The sequence below is a fragment of the Leucopleurus acutus genome, assembly GCF_964270905.1.
Source record: "Leucopleurus acutus genome assembly, chromosome: 12".
In the NCBI taxonomy this organism is placed as follows: domain Eukaryota; kingdom Metazoa; phylum Chordata; class Mammalia; order Artiodactyla; family Delphinidae; genus Leucopleurus; species Leucopleurus acutus.
In genome coordinates this window covers 56,762,662-56,779,627 of record NC_139154.1, presented here as the reverse complement: position 1 = coordinate 56,779,627, position 16,966 = coordinate 56,762,662, and the positions used below count along the sequence as shown (strand labels likewise).

Genomic DNA, 16,966 nt, shown 5'->3' with positions numbered 1-16,966 from the left:
CATCTTAGTTTAGCATTTACAGTTTATTATCATTGGTAGATTTGTTTATTGATTTGCTTGCTCTCTTCCTTGTATATATATATATTCTTTTCCTTTTCCTCTTTTTGTGAGTGTGTATATGTATACTTCTTTGTGTGATTTTTGTCTGTATAGGTTTGCTTCTGTCATTTGTCCTAGAGTTCTGACTGTCCTTTTGTTTTGTTTTGTTTTGTTTAGTATAGTTTTTAGCACTTGTTATCATCGGTGGATTTTTTTTTTTGTTTGGTTGCTCTCTTCTTTCTTTCTCTCTTTCTTTTTTTAAATTGCTTTTTAATTTTTAATAATTTTTCCATTTTAATTATTTTATTTTTAAAATTTATTTTTAATTTATTTATTTCCTTTTTTTTCTCCCGTTTCTTCTGAGCCATGTGGCTGACAGGGTCTTGGTGCTCTGGTCGGGTGTCAGGCCTGAGCCTCTGAGGTGGGAGAGCCAAGATCAGGACATTGGTCACCAGAGACGTACTGGCCCCATGTAATATCAAATGGCGAAAGCTCTCCCAGAGATCTCCATCTCAATGCTAAGACCCAGCTCCACACAACGACCACCAAGCTACAGTGCTGGACACCCTATGCCAAACGACTAGCAAGAGAGGAACACAACCCCACCCATTAGCAGAGAGGCTGCCTAAAATCATAGTAAGTTCACAGACACCCCAAAACATATCACCTGATGTGGTCCTGCCCACCAGAAACACAAGATCCAGCCTCATCCACCAGAACACAGGCACCAGTCTGCTCCACCAGGATGCCTACACAACCCACTGAACCAACCTTACCCACTGGGAGCAGACACCAAAAACAATGGGAACTGTGAACCTGCAGCCTGAGAAAAGGAGACCCCAAACACAGTAAGTTAAGCAAAATGAGAAGACAGAGAAATACACAGCAGATGAAGAAGCAAGGTAAAAATCCACCAGACCAAACAAATGAAGAGAAAACAGGCAGTCTACTTGAAAAAGAATTCAGAGTAATGATAGTAAAGATGATCCAAAACCTTGGAAATACAATGGAGAAAATATAAGAAACGTTTAACAAGGACCTAGGAGAACTAAAGAGCAAACAAACAATGATGAAAACACAATAAATGAAATTAAAAATTCTCTAGAGGGAATCAATAGCAGAATAACCGAGGTAGAAGAACGGATAAGTGACCTGGAAGATAAAATACTGGACATAATTACCACAGAGCAGGATAAAGAAAAAAGAATGAAAACAATTGAGGACAGTCTCAGAGACCTCTGGAACAACATTAAATACTCCACCATCCGAATTATAGGGGTCCCAGAAGACGAAGAGAAAAAAAAAGGAACTGAGAGAATATTTAAAGAGATTATAGTTGAAAACTTCCCTAATATGTGTAAGGAAATAATCAATCAAGTCCAGGAAGCACAGAGAGTCCAATACAGGATAAATCCAAGGAGAAATATGCCAAGACACATATTAATCAAACTGTCAAAAATTAAATACAAAGAAAACATATTAAAAGCAGCAAAGGAAAAGCAACAATTAACATACAAGGGAATCCCCATAAGGTTCACAGCTGATCTTTCAGCAGAAACTCTGCAAGCCAGAAGGGACTGGCAGGACATATTTAAAGTGATGAAGGAAAAAAACCTGCAACCAAGATTACTCTACCCAGCAAGGATCTCATTCAGATTTGATGGAGAAATTAAAACCTTTACAGACAAGCAAAAGCTGAGAGTGTTCAGCACCACCAAACCAGCTTTACAACAAATGCTAAACGAACTTCTCTAGGCAAGAAACACAAGAGAAGGAAAAGACCTACAATAACGAACCCAAAATAATTAAGAAAATGGGAATAGGAACATACATATTGATAATTACCTTAAATGTAAATGGCCTAATGCTCCCACCAAAAGATACAGATTGGCTGAATGGACAGAAAAACAAGACCCATATATATGCTGTCTACAAGAGACCCACTTCAGACCTAGAGACACATACACACTGAAAGTAAGGGGATGGAAAAAGATATTCCATGCAAATGGAAACCAAAAGAAAGCTGGAGTAGCAATTCTCATATCAAACAAAATAGACTTTAAAATAAAGACTATTAGAAGAGACAAAGAAGGACACTACATAATGATCAAGGGATCGATCCAAGAAGAAGATATAACAATTGTAAATATTTATGCACCCAACATAGGATCACCTCAATACATAAGGCAAATGCTAACAACCATAAAAGGGGAAATCAACAGTGACATAGTAATAGTAGGGGACTTTAACATCCCACTTTCACCAATGGACAGATCATCCAAAATGAAAATAAGTAAGGAAACACAAGCTTTAAAGGATACATTAAACAAGATGGACTTAATGGAAATTTATAGGACATTCCATCCAAAAATAACAGAATACACATTTTTCTCAAGTGCTCATGGAACATTCTCCAGGATAGATCATATCTTGGGTCACAAATAAAGCCTTGGTAAATTTAAGAAAACTGAAATCGTATCAAGCATCTTTTCTGACCACAACACTATGAGACTAGATATCAATTACAGGAAAAAAACTGTAAAAAATAAAAACACATGGAGGCTAAACAATACGCTACTAAATAACCAAGAGATCACTGAAGAAATCACAGAGGAAATCAAAAAATACCTAGAAACAAATGACAATGAAAACATGACAACCCAAAACCTATGGCATGCAGCAAAAGCAGTTCTAAGAACAAGTTTGTAGAAATAAAATCCTACCTCAAGAAACAAGAAAAATCTCAAATAAACAACCTAACCTTACACCTAAAGCAATTAGAGAAGGAAGAACAAAAAAACCCAAAGTTCCTAGAAGGAAAGAAATCATAAAGATCAGATCAGAAATAAATGAAAAAGAAATGAAGAAACGATAGCAAAGATCAGTAAAACTAAAAGCTGGTTCTTTGAGAAGATAAAACAAAATTGGTAAACCATTAGCCAGACACATCAAGATAAAAAGGGACAAGACTCAAATCCATAGAATTAGAAAAGAAAAAGGAGAAGTAACAACTGACACTGCAGAAATACAAAGGATCATGAGAGATTACTACAAGCAACTATATGCCAATAAAATGGACAACCGGAAGAAATGGACAAATTCTTAGAAAAGCACAATCTTCTGAGACTGGACCAGGAAGAAATAGAAAATATAAACAGACCAATCACAAGCATTGAGATTGAAACTGTGATTAAAAATCTGCCAACAAACAAAAGCCCAGGACCAGATGGCTTCATAGGAGAATTCTATCAAACATTTAGAGAAAACCTAACACCCATCTTTCTCAAACTCTTCCAAAATATAGCAGAGGGAGGTACACTCCCGAACTCATTCTATGAGGCCACCATCACCCTGATACCAAAACCAGACAAAGATGCCACAAAAAAAGAAAACTATAGGCCCATATCACTGATGAACATAGATGCAAAAATCCTCAACAAAATACTAGCAAACAGAATCCAACAGCACATTAAAAGGATCATACACCATGATCAAGTGGGGCTTATCCTAGGAATGCAAGGGTTTTTCAATATACGCAAATCAATGTGACACACCACATTAACAAATTGAAGGAGAAAAACCATATGATCATCTCAATAGGTGCAGAAAAAGCTTTTGACAAAATTCAACACCCATTTATGATAAAAGCCCCCCAGAAAGTAGGCATAGAGGGAACTTACCTCAACATAATAAACGCCATATATGACAAATCCACAGCCAACATCGTTCTCAATGGTGAAAAACTGAAACCATTTCCACTACGATCAGGAAGAAGACAAGGTTGCCCACTCTCACAACTATTATTCAACATAGTTTTAGAACTTTTAGCCACAGCAATCAGAGAAGAAAAAGAAAGAAAAGTAATCCAATTTGGAAAAGAAGAAGTAAAACTGTCACTGCTTGCAGATGACATGATACCATACATACAGAATCCTAAAGACGCTACCAGAAAACTACTAGAGCTAATCAATGAATTTGGTAAAGTAGCAGGATACAAACTTAATCACAGAAATCGCTTGCATTCCTATACACTAATGATGAAAAATCTGAAAGAGAAATTAAGGAAACACTCCCATTTACCACTGCAACAAAAAGAATAAAATACCTAGGAATAAACCTACCTAAGGAGACAAAAGACCTGTATGCAGAAAACTATAAGACACTGATGAAAGAAATTAAAGATGATACAAACAGATAGAGAGATATACCATGTCTTGGATTGGAAAAATCAACATTGTGTAAATGACTCTACTACCCAAAGCAATCTACAGATTCAGTGCAATTCCTATCAAACTACCAATGGCATTTTTCACAGAACTAGAACAAAAAATTGCACAATTTGTATGGAAACACAAAAGACCCTGAATACCCAAAGCAATCTTGAGAAAGAAAAACGGAGCTGGAGGAATCAGGCTCCTGGACTTCAGACTATATTACAAAGCTACAGTAATCAAGACAGTATGATAGTGGCACAAAAATAGAAATATAGATCAATGGAACAGGAAAGAAAGCCCAGAGATAAAGCCACGTACATATGGTCACCTTATCTTTGATAAAGGAGGCAAGAATATTCAATGGAGAAAAGACAGTCTCTTCAATAAGTGGTGCTGGGACAACTGGACAGCTACATGTAAAAGAATGAAATTAGAACACTTCCTAACACCATAGACAAAAATAAACTCAAAATGGATTAAAGACCTAAATGTAAGGCCAGACACTATAAAACTCTTAGAGGGAAACATAGGCAGAACACTCTATGACATAAATTACAGCAAGATCCTTTTTGACCCACCTCCTAAAGAAAGGGGAATAAAAACAAGAATAAACAAATGGGACCTAATGAAACTTAAAGCTTTTGCACATCAAAGGAAACCATAAACAAGACGGAAAGACAACCCTCAGAATGGGACAAAATATATGCAAACGAAGCAACTGACAAAGGATTAATCTCCAAAATTTGAAGCAGCTCATGCAGCTCAATATCAAAAAAACAAACAACCCAATCCAAAAATGGGCAGAAGACCTAAATAGATATTTCTCCAAAGAAGACGTACAGATGGCCAAAAAACACATGAAAGGATGCTCAACATCATTAATCATTAGAGAAATGCAAATCAAAACTACAATGAGATATTATCTCATACCGGTCAGAATGACCATCATCAAAAAATCTAGAAATAATAAATGCTGGAGAGGATGTGGAGAAAAGGGAACACTCTTGCACTGCTGGTGGGAATGTGAATTGGTACAGCCACTATGGAGAACAGTATGGAGGTTCCTTAAAAAACTACAAATAGAACTACTGTATGACCCAGCAATCCCACTACAGGGCATATACCCTGAGAAAACCATAATTCAAAAAGAGTCATGTACCAAAATGTTAATTGCAGCTCTATTTACAATAGCCAGGAGATGGAAACAACCTAAGTGTCCATCATGGGATGAATGGATAAAGAAGATGCGGCACATATATACAGTGGAATATTAGCCATAAAAAGAAATGAAATTGAGTTATTTGTAGTGAGGTGGATGGACCTAGAGTCTGTCATACAGAGTGAAGTAAGTCAGAAAGAGAAGGACAAATACCATATGCTAACACATATATATGGAATCTTAAAAAAAAAAAAAAGTTCTGAAGAACCTAGGGGCAGGAGAGGAATAAAGACACAGACCTAGAGAATGGACTCGAGGACACGGGGAGGGGGAAGGGTAAGCTTGGACAAAGTGAGAGAGTGGCATGGACATATACATATATATACACTACCAAATGTAAAATAGATAGCTAGTGGGAAGCAGCCGCATAGCACAGGGAGATCAGCTCAGTACTTTGTGTCCACCCAGAGGGGTGGGATAGGGAGGGTGGGAGGGAGACGCAAGAAGGAGGAGAAATGGGGATAAATGTATATGTATAGCTGATTCACTTTGTTATACAGCAGAAACTAACACACCATTGTCAAGCAAGTATACTCCAATAAAGATGTGAAAAAAAAAGGGGTTCCTTACTGACAGATATCATTATGGTAAACAAGGTATTTGGAAAGGCCAACAATAATGGTGCTGGCAGAAGCAGTGGAGGAAGAAAAAACAATTCCATACCTGGAATAAATGCTTACTCCACAGAGGGCAATCCCTCTCCACTCCACGATGGAAGGGCTCCATGTAACCCACCCGTCCCCAAGTGGCAGGCTGGTCTCCTTCGGTGTACGGGGTACTTGTGCTGGGAGCTCAGTGTTGGTCTTTGCTGTTGGAAGGCTCGGTGCTCAGCAGCCGGATCAACCTTGACAAGAACTCCATGTTGATGAAGTCACACACATCATCCATTCCTATTGCCGAAGGCTCTTCATTTGTGTGGAACAAGCAAGCACTGGGGTAGCTGGGGAACAGCCCGACTGACATCTACAGAAGGTTTCTTGCACACCTGCTTCTCAAAAGTCTCCTCAGCGGGGGGTACCTGTGATGAATATTCACAAGGGGACCCAATACACTCATCCTCTTTGTCCATTCCAAGTGATCACCCACATCCTTTTCCCCAGACCTCCTTATCATCAACCCTCTGATCTTGCTCTTTCCAAATCTCTGAATATCCAGGTAAATTGCTAGCTACTGGTACTGTCCAGGCCACTAGCTTTATCGCCTTCCACGTGACAACTAAATATAGTTCCACCTGCTCAAAGTTCCACGAACTGGGAAGATTTTCCTTTTTCCCATTATCTTTTAGGGCTACCTCCCTGAAGTGCTGTCGGAATATATCAGTCTACTTCCAATTAATGCTAGCGTATTGTGCTTCAACTGAATTTTTCTTTCTAAGTCACCTGTTCACAAGGAACTCCCCATGAGACCGGGGATGTGGGTTGATAGAGTGGGAGTGAGTGCCATGGGGGTCTCACGTATCTGCTCATGTAACACACCTGTGGGCTGCCATCTATTTCAGTACTAGAAACTCCAGGACCAGTTTACCACCACTAAAGATCTCTGGTGAGCAAACGTTTCTGACTACTGCTCTGACCCTGCTGCCCTTTTTTTTTGGAGGGGCGGGTGGAGTTAAGTGTTGCCACATGGCCTTTGCCACTCTGGGAGCCATAATCCCCATTGAAATCAGGTAGTTTTTCAATGGCAACATCTCCCATCAACATTCTCCAGGCACAGTGGGCAGCCAATACAGAGCTTTTCAAAGATGAAACTATATTTCTGAATGCCTGGTGGAGGGTCCTTTGGATATTCTTGGGGGACACGGTTAGACAATGAAGGAATAGGTTGCATATGATTAATCTACTCTAATATTCCTGACTCCTTAAGTATTTTTGATTTCTTCATCTGTATACTTGGCATCACAATTTCACTTAATGTGGGCCACCACTGAGCCCAGGTTACAGTAAGCCAACTAAACAAACTCTTAGAACCATTCCCAGCTGCTGGAGCCAGCACACTGAGTGCATAATCTAAACTGTGTTCCGTCTTTCATGTCACCTTTAGAAGCATATCCATGCACTTTTCTTGGGTTTCTGCTGATAAAAATTAGCGAAATCTTGTAATTCTTTCATTATGTAAACTATATCCTCTGGATCAGATCTTGTCTGTATCCTGTTGGGGCCTTCTAGCATCTGATTCTAGTTCTAGGAGTGAAGACAAGAGGGAGGAATGGGGTGTTTGGAAATTTCAGCACGTCCTTGCAAGGTGACCAATTCAGGCTCTTCAAGCTTGGCTGTACCAGACTTATCCAACAAGGATGGAAGGACTGTGGTGACTCAGCAGAATTTGGGAGGGCAATGGACTCATTCAAATCCACCCAAATTCCCAGGTCCTCATTCTTTCCCAGTCAATAGCCTCAATGTTCCTAGAAGAGACCTGGTGAGGCTGCAAATTAAAGTTATATAGAAATTCGGCTACCTGCAGCACTGGACTCTGTAGCTAATTTCTGCTCCATCAGCCTTGAGACTACATGAAGTAAGAGGTTCTTCTGGGGCAGTCATAAAAGCTTGTGTCCTCTGACCATGCTTGAGCTTGTCAGAGCTTTCTTTCTTTAAGCTCTTTTGGACAGTTCAGGGGCTTCAGAAAGTCAGAAAACATGTCATTGCTACTGCCATTGCATCTGAAACAACCACCCCACACCCACGAAGCTGGGAAATGGACTCCTGCAAACGAACGGCCACTACAGTTGGAGATTTCTTGTCATCTCAAAGGGTCACAGAAAGATGTCTCTGCCTCCTATCTGCCTTCTAAACCTCCCACCAGTGCTTCATATTTGGGGAACTTAAATCAAGGAAAATAGTGTTTAGCCATTGATACCCTGCAATATGGGGGTGGGGGGTGTGTGTGCAGAAGAGATATGGGAATGGATGCCTGGAGCCAATGGTCAATATGTAATGTATACCTGAAATCCATCTTGGAACTGCCTCTCTCCCTCACCCTCACTGGGATATTGAGGTACAGGATCCTGGTTCTAATTCCAGCTCCCCTGCTCACCAGCTGTTACTTCTCTGTGCCTCAGGCCTCAGTTTTCTCATCCGTTAAATGGCACCTACCTTGCAGTACTGTTATGAGGTTAAGTCTTCAGCACTCCTCAGTCACTGTGTCAAGGTGCCAGTATTACTCTGGGAGTGTGTCATAGTCCCTTAGGTGAGTAGGATTTCTTACAACTCTGGGACTACTGGTAAGGACTTTGGTGGTAAACTCCAGGAGGTCCCGAAGGCAGCAGGTAGCTCTCCTAACTGCTGGATTGGCTGGTACTTGATACAGCAGCTGGCAAGTACCTGTTGAATGAATGGATGGATGGGTGGAAACAGATAGGGAAATTATGCCCCCAGGCCTCTTCATCCCCAGCCTGGTTAACGTGAGGAGAAGGAGGAGGGCAAAGAAATGGTGGTTATGGGAAAAGGAATCCTGGCTTTGCCCTGGGAGAGTTAATTTACTCAGTTTTCTTCCATTAATAAAATGGAGCTGATGATATCCAGCCCCCCAACCCCATCCCAAATATTTGTGTTGAAGAGGAAACTGGAGCGTTGATCACAGAGCGCCTGCCACGTCGCAGGCCTCGGAGACCTCAACGTACTCCCCACCTCCCGGAGTACCCTGCCCGCACGGGGGCCGGGAGCACCCCCAGAAGCAGGGGTAGGGCTGCAGGGTCTTGGATGTGCCCGGTCCGCCCCGCGGTAACCCCCACGCGGACTCGGGGTGGAGGCGCCAGTTTCCCTCTATCGCTGAGCCTGTGCGGACGTGGGCTGACGTGTGCGGACCCGTACGGACCCGTGCGGACTCGGGGTGGAGGCGGCACTTTCCCGCTATCGCTGAGCCTGTGCGGACGTGGGCTGACGTGTGCGGACCCGTACGGAGTCGTACGGACCCGTGCAGGAGGGCGGGAAGAAGGCGGAGAGGAAGGAAGGCGGAGTCCGCGGGGAAAACGAAACCGAGAGCGAACTGCCCAGACCCCGCCGAGCTTCCAGTGAGGCCGCAGCTCGCGTCCCCAGCCCGGTACTGGACTCTGGTAAGATACCCCTGACCCCTGCGCCGCCGCCTCGATAATGCTGTCCGAGGCCCTCAGCCGAGGTGCGGAGCCCTTGCTGGATCCGGGGAAAGGAGCGTGCAGCGCGGTGGGCGCTGAAAGTCATTTTCTTCCCGCGAACAATTCTTGACAGAGCAAGCGACTACTAGCCCTGGTCCGGGACGGGGGCGGGGGCGACTAGTGGAAAACGGAAGAGCCCTATGGCTTGACAGACAGATGGGAAATACGGGGGCCTGAATTGCCCAAAACATTGGCTAAAAGAATCCCCAGCCACAAATCTCTTGCCTGGGTCGTTGCAATCGTTCCCCAATTGCCCATCTTTAGCCCCCGCTCCAACTCTGTCCCCCGCCCCGCCACCTCTTCTTAATACCGTAGCCGACCGAGGGCCTTTAAGGCAGAACAGGACACCCCCGAACCCCGCTCCCCAATAGCTTCATCAGAATCCTATAAAAGGTTATTGACCTACAGACAAGGCCACCTGCTCCCTGCGTTCTGACCACACAGGCCTCATGGCTGTCCTTGGGGCAGAGCCAAGCACTGTCCTGCCTCTGGACCTCTGCACTGCCTGTTTCTTCCCGGAAAGCTCTTCCCCCAGATACAATGTCACTGTATCAGAGCAGCCTTCCCTGAACAACCTGCATGTAAGAAACCCCACTCTTCCCTTGCTGTCACCCCTACTCTGCTTTAGTTTTCAACGTAGTACTTATCACCTTGTGACATTTTTTTATGGGTTTGTCCATTTTCCTCCACTAGTAAGTTCACAAGAGCAGGGTTTTGTTCGCCAGTATAACCCAGTATGTGATAGGTATTCATTAAATCTTTGTTTTTGATTCATAAATTCTCTTTTGAATTCCAGAATATGAGACTTCCTATTGCCTGTGATTTCTTTAGTACTAAAAATGCCTTGCCAGATGGAAGCTAAAGGACAGACTCCCTGCTGTCACTTAGGAACTTAGAATCTTAGGAACTTAGAATCTTGGGCAGTTTATGCTCTTGTTCTTCTGTTTGCTTATTTGAACCTGAAGATCCTTAACACTGTTTATTCATTCAATTCATCAGATATTAGTTGAATGCACGTTGTTTGCCAAGCTTTGCACAGGTCCTTTGAGGGGGCTGGGTCCACAGGGGCTTGGGTCTGCCCTAAGGGTATCAAGGCACAGCCAAAGTAACTTCTGGGCATGAGTAAGATGGACATGTAATATTTATTAGTGATTATGATGGAGATTTCTTTTAGGAAGATGGTAACATAGTATTAAAATAAGATTTATTAAAAACAATTGAAGGGCTTCCCTGGTGGCGCAGTGGTTGAGAGTCCGCCTGCCGATGCAGGGGACACGGGTTCGTGCCCTGGTCTGGGAAGATCCCACATGCCGCTGGGCGGCTGGGCCCATGAGCCATGTCCACTGAGCCTGCACGTCTGGAGCCTGTGCTCCACAACGGGAGAGGCCATAGCAGTGAGAGGCCTGCGTACCGCAAAAAAAAAAAAAAAAAAAAATTGAAAAGAAACGCCTGTTTCTTTTTTTCCAAACTTGTAAGTACTTTTTCAAAAATGCCAATTTAACTCCTTATTTGTTTACACATATATTTCACTTAAATTCAAACTGGCTTGTCATTCTGAAGATCAGCAGTTACTTAAAGTTAAAAGTGTTGAGGATTTAGGGTATTTCAATAGGACTTCAGGTTAAATAATTGCTAAGGACTCTTCCATAACTACTGTTCTGAGATCTATGACCTCCTCCAGTTGGATGTATGGTCTCATACTCATGACTAAACTAAATGACACTTCGGTTCCTGAAAATAATGATACAGCTACAGATCCTTATCTGAAACCCTTGGGCCAGGTATGTTGTGGTACTCAGAGATTATTGGATTTTAGAAAGGCAAGGCAGTATAAATCCCATCTATCTGTAATGTTCTCAGTAGGGTTTGGGGGCAACACTCTATCATAAAACATTTCTGCAGTGAAATGTATAAATCGACAACAGAGTACGATTAAGACTCTAAATAGCTCATGTCAGTTCAGGTCTAGATGCAGGGCTACACACCCACCAAAAACAAAACAAATGAAAACAAAGTAAACCTCAGTTTTCAGTGCTTTTGCATTTTGGAATTGTAGACCAGAAGCACTGTTTATTGAGGGCCAGTGGTGTGGGAGACCCTGCTGGATGCTTTTTGTCTGATTTACTCCTCACAACAACCTGTGAATCAGGTGTTTTCATTTCTGTTTTCGGGTCATGAATCAAAGGTTCAAAGAGGTGACTCGCCCAGATCTATGTGGCTTTAAAGCATAGCCCTCTCCACAACACTAAGCGGTGATGTGAGGACAGCACCTTTGCTCAGATCTGAGCCCTCCCAGCCACCAGCATTGCTCACCCAAACCACTGCGGCAGCCCCGACTTGGTCTCCTGACTTATACTCATTCTCCACTCATCTTTTCTACACCCACCCCTCATACTCTGTTCTTTACATAACATTAGAGTGACCATTAAAAACATAAATCCAACCACATCACCCCTCTGCTGAGAACCCTCCAATAGCTTCCCACTGCAATTAGAATAACTTCCACAATCCACACCTTGGCCTTCAAGGTCTCTGTGCTGTGGCACCTGCCTACCTCTCAGACTCATTTCCCATCGTTTCCCCTTGTTCACTGTGCAGCAATCTCCTTGACCTTTTTGTCATCCCTCCAAAAGCTGTGCTGGTGCCTGCCTCCAGGCATCCTCTGCCTGAGATGATCTTCCCCCATATCTAAGTATGGTGGACTTTCTCATCATCCAGACTTGATTTAAATATTGCCTCCTAAGAGGGGTCTTCCCTGACCACTGTATCAAAACCACCTCCCTCGTTTCTCTGCCCCCACCTATTAACACTCTTCTATCTCATAGCCCTATTTCATTTCATTGTAGCACTTCCAGCCAACTGTTATCCCCTCCTGTTACTTGTTTCTGGACTTGGTCATCTTCTTTCTTTCTTCAGTGGAATGCAGGTAGGGGCTTGATTTGTCTTGTACACATCTGTATACCCCGCATCAGAACAGTGCCTGACACTTACTAAGCATTTACCGAATGAATGAAGAAAGGATGCAAAGAAAACAGCAGATGAAGAAAAGGGAGACGGTGAGGAGGTTTAAAGTGGAGTACTTAATTTTAATGAATCATTCTGTCATTTACCTATATACTGTCCAAGTGTTCATCATTTACCACTTGTCACGGGGTGCCAGTTATACAAAGATGAGTAAGACATAGAACTAGCTCCCCAGAGAGCTCACTAACTGGTTTAAAAAGCAGTCTCGACTATGATGGGAGCTGAGCAGGGTGGGTGGCAGGCCCGTGGAGGGGTACTAGCTGCTCTCTCAGCATCAAAGAAGGATGTATTGATCCTCACAGAGGAGTGGGAATTTCCTGGTAGATAGAGGATGCAGCTATTACATTCCAAACAGAGAGAAAAGCATGTTACAAGTCATGGAGGTAAGGGAGATCTGCAGATATTTTGGTATTCATTTATTCACTATTAAGCACCTATTATAAGCCTGTCCCCTCTTATAGCTCATGGTCTCTTTTGGAAGACAGTCGGTTAAATTAGCAATTGTAATAAAGGAGACAAGGGCTATGATAGAGCATCAAACCAGGACCTCTTCTAGGGTGTCTGGGAAGTAACATTTGAGCTGAGATCTATAGGAAGCAGGAGTTAACCAGGCAAAGCAGCATCACGGGTAGACTCCAGAGCACTTCAGGACGGAGCGTGTTGGACAGAAGCAGTTGGGAGCCAGGAAAGAGTCAGTGGGGGAGGCATTCTTTTGAGAACTATCTCTGTGTAGGTGGAATTTAAAGCCACAAGCCTCAAGGGGATCATCAGGGGAATGAGTGTAAGTAGAGCAGAGAGATCTGAGACCTGGACCTTGACACACTATAATATTTGAAAGAAAGGATGAGGAGGAGGAACAAGGAAAGGAGACAGAGAAGGACTATCTTGTGAGGAAGGAGAGAAACCAGGAGAGGGTGGTGTCTTGGGTGTCCAAGCAAAGGAATAAGGAGGGAGAAAGGAATGAGCAGCCGTGTCACATGCTGGTTATGTGTCAAGTAGACAGGGGCTGAGAACTGACTACTGACTACTAATTTTAGAGATGGAGAAGCCATCGGTAACCTTGACAAGAACAATTTTGGTGGTTTGTGGGGGCTGCATGATTGATTTGATGTTTTGAAAAGATTATGATGTGACTCTTTTAAAAATGGAAAATAGCAGCTGTTGGTGAGGATGTGGAGAAATTGGAACCCTTGTGCGCTGCTGGTGGAAATACAAAATGGTGCAGCCACTGTGAAAAATAATTTGGCAATTCCTCATAAAGTTAAACATAAAATTACCATCTGATTCAGCAATTGCACTTGTAGGTATATACTCAAAAGATTTGAAAGTAGGGATTTGAACAGATATTTGTACAACAATGTTCATATCAGTATTGCACAGAATAGCCAAAAGGTTGGAATAACTCAAGTGTTCATCAACAGATGACTGGATAAACAAAGTGTGGGATATTCATACAGTGGAATATTATTCAGCCTTAAAAAGGAAGGAAATTCTGATACGTGCTACAACATGAATGAACCTTGAAGACATTAGCTAAGTGAAATAACCAGACACAAAAGAACAAATATTGTATGATGCCACTTATATGAGGTACTTAGAATAGGCAAATTCATAGGCATAGAAAATAGAATGGTGGTTACCACGGGCTGAGGGGGAAGGGAAATGTTTATTGTTTAATGGGTATAGACTTTCTGTTTGGGGAGATGTAAAGAGTTTTGGAGATGGATTGTGGTGGTGGCCTTACAACATTGTGAAAATACTTTTTGCTCATGAATTGTACACATAAAAAGGGTAAAAAGGGTAAACTTCATGTTATGTATATTTTACGACAATGAAAAAAAAGTTTAAAAAAATCATGATGGCTGCAGTGTAGAGAAGGAATTGCAGCGGCTGTGAGGAATTGGTTCTGACGTTCTTGTAGCAGTCCAGGAGTGAGATGGTGATGGCTTGAACCAGGATGGTGGCTATAGACGTCATTGAGAAGTAGAAGGATTTGGAGGACAGGACTTAGGTATAGATCAGAAGGTAGGGAAAGGACATGTCAAGAATGCCTCCCAGGTTCACGGCTTTCAGACATGGATGCACAGTGGAGTCATTTTCTGAGAAAGGAAACTCCAAACCAGCTTGAGGGAAGATTAAAAATGCAATTTTGGATCTTTTGAGTTTAAAAGTCATTCAAGTTGTCCAAGTGGAGAGGTTGGATAGAGAGATCTGAAACTCAGTAAGAGGTTCATAAATTATGTATAAACTTTAGAGTTAATGACAAATAGATGATCTTTGAAATCATGGTCATGAGAGAAATTACCTTGAGGAGAAAGTATAGAGTGAAGAGAATAGCGTCTTTGGACCAAGCCTTGGGGAAACTCCAGCATTTAAAGGCTGTGAAGATTAAGGAGTGTTAGAAAGAGTGACCATGGAAGAAGGAAAATCAGAAGAGCTTTCTAATAAGAAACGAGAGATCAACAGGGTCCGCTTTCTGCCTATGGATTTACCTATTCTGGATGTTCCACATAAATGGAATCATACGCTATGTGACCTTTTATGTCTGACTTCTTTCATTTAGCATGTTTTTGACATGTAGCTCTGTTGTAGCATGTTTCAATACTTTATTCTTTTTATGGCTGCATAAGATCCCATGTGTGGATATAGAGCACTTTGTTTACCCTTCATCAGTTGATAGATATTTGATTTGTTTCCACTTCTGGGTTATGTGAATAGTGCTGCTATGAATATTCCTGCATAAGTATTTCAAAACCTGTTTTTCAATTCTTTGGGTATACACCAAAGTGGTGAAATTGATGGGTCATATGGTAATTCTAAGTTTAACTTTTTGAGGAACCACCAAATTCTTTTCCATAGAGGCTGCACTACTTTACATTCCCATCAGCAATATATGAGGTTTCCAATTTCTCTATACCCTCACCAGCACATTTATTTTCTGTATTATTATTATTATTATTACCAGCCTAGTGGGTGTGAAGTAGTATCTAGTTGTGGTTTTGATTTGCATTTGTCTAATAAGTAATGATATTGAACATCTTTTCATGTGCTTGTTGGCCATTTGTATATCTTCTTTGGAGAAATGTCTGTTCAAGTCCTTTGCCTATTTTTAATTTTTTAACTTTTTGTTGTTGAGCTGTAAAAGTTCTTTATATATTCTGGATCCTAGGTCTTTATCAAATATATTATTTATAAAAATTCCTTTCTGTAGATTGTCTTTTCATTTTCTTCATAGTGTCCTCTGATATATAAACATTTTTAATTTTGATGAGGCCCAATTTATCTATGTATTCTTTTGTTGCTGTGCTTTTGCTGTCATATCTCAAATTCCATTGCCAAATCTAAGGTTGTGAAGATTCACCCTTATGTTTCCTTCTGAAGTTTTATAGCTTTGGCTCTTATATTTAGATTCTATATTTTTTAGATTTTGTTTGTAATTTAAATCATTGCTACTATCTTGCTCCAGTGAGAACCATAAACAGGGGCATAATTTGCCTGCCAAGTAAATTGTCCTAAAACTGACTTCTGACAATTTCAAAGGGGGGATTTTTGGGGATTTCATAGGAGGATCAATGTCCATACAGCTAAATCCTTCATGATTTCATAAACTTTATATATACTCTCAACCTTTTTCTTCTCAACATAAATAATTATAATTCTACTCTTGCAGGCTTTTAACTTCTCAAGCAGGTGGACAGACTTGCACTTGACACTCAGTGGAAGCAGAAAGAAAAGTTACAGAGAAGGACCTCCAGCCTTTTTTTGGCCAGTTGAGTTTTGAAAGTAGAAAATCGTGGAGAAATTAGCTTGATTGTGTAGTCCTTGAGAGAGAAAGAAAGATTTTGTAATAAGTTTTCTCTGGGTTTATGTGGGACTAAGATGAGTTAGATAAAGGAGAGTCATCTTATCCTGTTTTGTCTCTTAAACTAGACTGGGATAATTATATTAAGTATGTTCTGAGTGTATCACCTCTTTCAAACATCTCTCTTATTGTAGGTTACTGTAGGAAAAAATGGCCAGTGGTCGTTCACCATGTTTCTATATAGAAGAACTTAATAAGTACCAACAAAGGAACACTGCAGTACTTAAGTATTGTGAACTATCTAAGACAGGACCTCCACATAACTTAAGGTAAGTTGCTATAAAAAAGGGTATATCCCTAGAAAATATGAACTGGGAGAATGGCAGCTCTGGCACAATTTTGAAGTCAATTCTTTAGCTTGAGAGCAAAGTTGCCAGAGAGTACTGTCTTCTTGATGTAAAGTGGTAACTTCAGAGGACTCCAGAGAAAAAAGAGGGTTTAAGCTTTTCCATGCTTCAAGATGATGTGCTATTTTGCTGTTT

At 41.5% G+C, this 16,966-nt stretch overlaps 1 protein-coding gene across 4 annotated transcripts in view; it reads left to right on the top strand.

Annotated features, from left to right (window-relative positions):
- Positions 1–9,432: 9,432 nt before the first annotated feature.
- EIF2AK2 (eukaryotic translation initiation factor 2 alpha kinase 2) overlaps positions 9,433–16,966 on the top strand; it is a 33,625-nt gene continuing 26,091 nt past the window's right edge. For all 4 annotated transcript variants that reach the window (XM_082851779.1, XM_082851780.1, XM_082851778.1 and 1 more), the window contains exons 1-2: positions 9,433–9,520; positions 16,619–16,753. In XM_082851779.1, coding sequence (XP_082707905.1) covers positions 16,635–16,753 — 119 coding nt within the window. In that variant the 5' untranslated portion in view covers positions 9,433–9,520; positions 16,619–16,634. The remainder of the gene's footprint in view (positions 9,521–16,618; positions 16,754–16,966) is intronic.